This window comes from Nicotiana tabacum, chromosome 19, assembly GCF_000715075.1.
Source record: "Nicotiana tabacum cultivar K326 chromosome 19, ASM71507v2, whole genome shotgun sequence".
Lineage (NCBI taxonomy): Eukaryota > Viridiplantae > Streptophyta > Magnoliopsida > Solanales > Solanaceae > Nicotiana > Nicotiana tabacum.
In genome coordinates, this window is record NC_134098.1 from 114546502 (window position 1) to 114551651 (window position 5150).

Genomic DNA, 5150 nt, shown 5'->3' on the forward strand with positions numbered 1-5150 from the left:
CAAACATACCAACCAATCCTAAAACACCTTACGAACTTAGTCGAGCCTTTAAACCACGTCGAACAACACCAAAATCATGAATTAATCACGGATTCAAACCTAAGAATTTAAAGTTTTCCAAATTCTACAAACGACGCCGAACCACATCAAATCTAGTCCGAATGACCTCAAATTTACACACAGGTCACATATGACATTACGAACCTACAACCACTTTCGGAATTCCATTCCAAGCTCGATATCAAAATTTCCACTATCGGCCGACATCGCCGAAAAACTAGCTTCCGCCAATTCAAGTCAAAATCTACTACAGACCCCCAAAACACATTCCGGATATGATCCCAAACCCAAAATCACCTAACGGAACTAACGGAACCGACGAAATTCCATTCCGGAGTCGTCTTCACACAGTTTTGACTACGGTCCAAATACTAAGTCTTAAGCTCTCATTTAGGGACTAAGTGTCTCAAAACACTCTAAAACTCAAAATCAATCATCCCGGCAAGTCACAATAGCAGAAAATGATTTGGGGAAGACAGTTAATAGGGGATCAGGGCTATTACTCTCAAAACGAGTGGCCGGGTCGTTACACCTCCATTGTAAAACTAACAAATCTTTCTTTGTTCAGAACAAGAACACAACAATTTAAGAAATAGTTCGTGAAAAGACAAACACCACCAAGTGAAATTCTCAAATCCTTGATTTTCTTCCAATATACATGTAAACATGTTATTTTTAGTTTCATTATAGGGAATCAATACCCTATCTTCAAAATAGGGTACTACATCCCCTGGTTGCATTACTTGTTGCCAACATAGGGTACGACATTCTCTAGTAGCATCTCAGAGCGCCACGAGCCTTATTTTATTGCCAACATAGGGTACGACATTCCCTAGTAGCATCCCAGAGTGCCACAAGCCTCATCTTATTGCCAACACAGGGTACTACATCCCCTGGCTGCATTACTTTCTGCCAACATAGGATACAACATTCCCTAGTAGCATCTCATAGCGCCACGAGCCTCATTTTATTGCCAACATATGGTACGACATTCTCTAGTAGCATCCCAGATTTCCACGAGCCTCATCTTATTGCCAACATAGGGTATTACATCCCCTGGCTGCATTACTTTCTTCCTACATAGGGTACGACATTCCCTAGTAGCATCCCAGAGTGCCAAGAGCCTCACCTTATTGCCAACACAGGGTACTACATCCCCTGGTTGCATTTCTTATTGCAAACATAGGGTACGACATTCCCTAATAGCATCCCAGAGTGCCAAGAGCCTCACCTTATTGCCAACACAGGGTACTACATCCCTTGGTTGCATTTATTGTTGCAAACATAGGGTACGACATTCCCTAGTAGCATCCCAGAGTGCCAAGAACCTCACCTTATTGCCAACACAGGGTACTACATCCCCTGGTTGCATTTCTTGTTGCAAACATAGGGTACGACATTCCCTAGTAGCATCCCAGAGTGCCAAGAGCCTTACCTTATTGCCAACACAGGGAACTACGTCCCCTGATTTCATTTCTTATTGCAAACATAGGGTACGACATTCCCTAGTAGCATCCCAGAGTGCCAAGAGCATCACCTTATTGCCAACACAGGGTACTACATCCCTTGGTTGCATTTCTTGTTGCAAACATAGGGTATGACATTCCCTAGTAGCATCCTAGACTACCACGAGCCTCATCTTATTGTCAACACAGGGTACTACATCCCCTGGTTGCCTTCCTTCTTGTTAACATAGGGTACGACAATCCCTATTATAAAATATTATAAAATATTAATAAAAATCTCATATTATAAAATATATATAAAACAAATCTCTCATTTCTTTTTCAATTCTTTATTTTGCAATAGAAAGATAGTTTATTGTATTTTCAATAACTCACAAAAATTTTCTAGTGCAAACTGGGGCACACAATTTTTGTTCGTTTTGTTTGTTTCTGATGGCTTTCAAGTTTTTCTACAAAGTACGGATTGGATGTGCAAAAATAAGATTCCAGCTCTCGCTAGCGAAAGTGGAACATTTGATCTCAATACCAGCCAAACCCGCTTTGATATAATGCATGCAGAGAGACATAGGATTTCAAGATCCATCTTCTCATCATCTGATTAAGAAACAGGCCTGTGAGAATATTTCCTAGTCTGTTGCATCGAGAACATCAAGTTTCAGTCTAAAGTCAATGGGGGAAGCAAGTCAAGAATCAAGACAAGACTCGAGATGGCATTTAGATAGGAATTTTGTAACTCTTAGATTTCAAGAGTATGTAATTTACTTTTTCTTTTGATGTAATAGTAGGAGCTGCGGATCGGAACCTCGAAGGAACTTCACTCGACTCTCCCTCTAAGTATACTCCTTCACTCTTCTTCCACTTAAACTACACGTGACATGATTCCCTTATAACCCGGGATAATGTAGGCTGCCTAAAACTAAGGCTCGGTCATATCTTTTTCATTTACCGTGCGGCACTGAAAGTGAAGAGTCCGAGTAACTTAGGTTACCACTGTCTCGTCTTTCTTACCCCGTCACTGTTTTCGACCGTTACTTCAGCGCCGGCTCCGGCGTGACGGGCAGTCCAGGTAATCCCCCCCCCCTCCCACACACACACACACACACTCCCCTCGCCCTCCTCCCCCCTCTATTATCACTCCCCCACCCCCTCTGTTTCTTCCCCTTTCCTCTTTTCCCCCCATTCTTAACACAACAACAGATTTCCAGCGAACGACGAGTAGTCCAGCGACCACCCCACGCCGACGCCGTTCCTTTTGTCTTCTTTTCTTTATACCTTTCTCTGTCCGCTGCGTCTCTGCTTCGAGTTCAATTGGGCCACTTATGGTGAGGGTGACAGCCCTACCATCATCTATTTTTCTTGGTTCCATGGTGTGTTGTGAGTGCTGCAGGTAACATTTTTGTGGTTGTTTGGTGACGGGAGGAAGGCGCACGTACAAAAGCAGCAAAGCAGGTCGGTTAGCAGGAACAAGGACAAAACATTGGGTTCTACAGCATCTGGAGTATACCAAGTTGAAAGTCCAGGTTATATTTGCGGGAATTGGTACCTCCCGCCTCCTGTTTCTCTCTCTCCTGTCTTAGTTGATTTGTTATCGAAGTAGTACGTAATTAGTTCAGTTAATTTAGTAGTGGACCTATATTCCCATTTTTTACATAGACTTCCGTAGGTATAATGGATGTGGTTTGTAATGGCAATGTAGGATCATATCCTCGGGGAGGGCGGGTGGCGGGGCGGGGATTAGGGCAAGGGTCAGGGGGTAGGACGGGGACCATAGGGGGGTAACAGGAACATGGGTGCCTATAGATTGAGAATTGGATCGTGGAATATAGGGACATTGACGGGTAAGTCTATAGAGCTGGCGAAGATTCTCCAGAAAAGAAAGGTAAATATAGCTTGTGTTCAGAAGACTAGGTGGGTAGGATCGAAGGCGAGGAATGCCGACGGGTATAAGTTGTGGTACTCTAGAGGCGTGAAGAGAAAGAACGGAGTGGGTATTTTGGTGGATAGGGAGCTTAGAGAGTCAGTGGTAGAGGTTAGGAATGTGAGCGATAGATTGATGGCGATTAAGTTAGTAGTTGGACGAAGCACTCTGAATGTTATTAGTGCTTACGCGCCGCAAGTGGGTTTAGACGAAGAGGTTAAAAGGCGATTTTGGGAGGAGTTGGATGAGGTGGTGCGGGGTACTCCGCCTACAAAGAAGTTATTTATATGAGGGGATTTCAATGGGCATATTGGGTCATCTGCTAGTGGCTATGGTGAGGTACACGGCGGCTTCGGCTGTGGGGTTAGGAATGGAGGAGGCACTTCACTGTTGGATTTCGCTAGAGCTTTTGAGTTGGTGATCGTGAACTCTATTTTTCCGAAGAAGGAGAAGCATTTGATTACTTTCCGGAGTATGGTGGCTAAGACTCAGATTGATTATCTTCTCCTCGGGAGGTGTGATAAGGGGCTATGCGAGGATTGTAAGGTGATCCCGAGTGAGAACCTCGCGACAAAACATAGACTCTTGGTGATAGACATCGGTATCTTGATAAAGAGGAAGAAGAGGTTTGTACGGGGTCAACTAAGGATCAGGTGAGGAGCCTTGACTAAGGATACTGCACTGGAGTTGGAGGGGAAGTTGGCAACGATGGGAGCCTGGAAGAGTGGTGGAGATGCTAGCGGTAAGTGGACGGCGATGGCGGATTGTATAAGGGAGGCGACGAGAGAGGTATTAGGGGTCTCGAAGGGATACTCAGGTGGGCACCAAGGCAACTGGTGGTGGAATGACGTGGTCCAGAGTAAAGTGGAAGCAAAGAAAGCGGCTTACCTTAAGTTAGTGGAGAGCACCGACGAGGAGCAGATGAGAGAGAATAGAGAAAGGTATAAGGAAGCAAGGAGGGAGGCGAAAGTAGCGGTCACGGAGGCTAAGACGGCTACGTTTGGGCAGTTGTATGAGGAGCTGGGGGGTAAAGGTGGGGACAAGAAGTTATTTAGGCTGGCCAAAGCGAGAGAGAGGAAGGCTTGTGATCTAGAGCAAGTGAGGTGTATCAAAGATGAGGAAGGTCGTGTTTGATGGAAGAAGCCCAAATTAAGCAGAGATGGCAATCGTATTTTCAAAGACTTCTGAATGAAGAAGGAGACATAAACATCGAGTTAGGGGAATTGGGGCACTCCGAGAGTCACCAAGACTTTAGGTACTGTGAACGTATTGAGGTGGAGGAGGTCGTGGGAGCAATGCGTAAGATGAGCCAGGGCAAAGCGACTGGACCAGACGAGATTCTAGTGGAATTTTGGAGGTATGTGGGTAGAGCAGGTTTGGAGTGGATGACTGAGATGTTTAATGTTATTTTCAGGATGAAAAGGATGCCAAATGAGTGGAGGTGGAGTACGATGATCCCGCTGTACAAGAACAAAGGGGATATCCAGAATTGTAACAACTATAGGGGTATTAAGTTACTAAGTCATACCATGAAAGTTTGGAAAAAGGTGGTGGAAGGGAGGGTAAGGAGGGCGGTGTCAATATCAGATAACCAGTTCGGGTTCATGCCAGGTCGTTCTACAACGGAACCTATCCACCTTATCAGGAGGTTGGTAGAATAGTACAGAGATAAGAAGAGGGATTTGCATATGGTATTTATTGATCTA

At 44.8% G+C, this 5150-nt stretch overlaps 1 protein-coding gene across 1 annotated transcript; it reads left to right on the plus strand.

Moving 5' to 3' along the window:
- Positions 1–4152: 4152 nt before the first annotated feature.
- Positions 4153–4578, plus strand: LOC142173669 (uncharacterized). Its single transcript, XM_075239286.1, has one exon. It carries the CDS (start codon positions 4153–4155, stop codon positions 4576–4578), a length of 426 nt encoding a protein of 141 aa, XP_075095387.1.
- Positions 4579–5150: the final 572 nt, after the last annotated feature.

Excerpts from the sequence above, each read along its gene's own strand:
- LOC142173669 (XM_075239286.1), top strand. The coding sequence starts at position 4,153 with ATGGGAGCCTGGAAGAGTGGTGGAGATGCTAGCGGTAAGTGGACGGCG.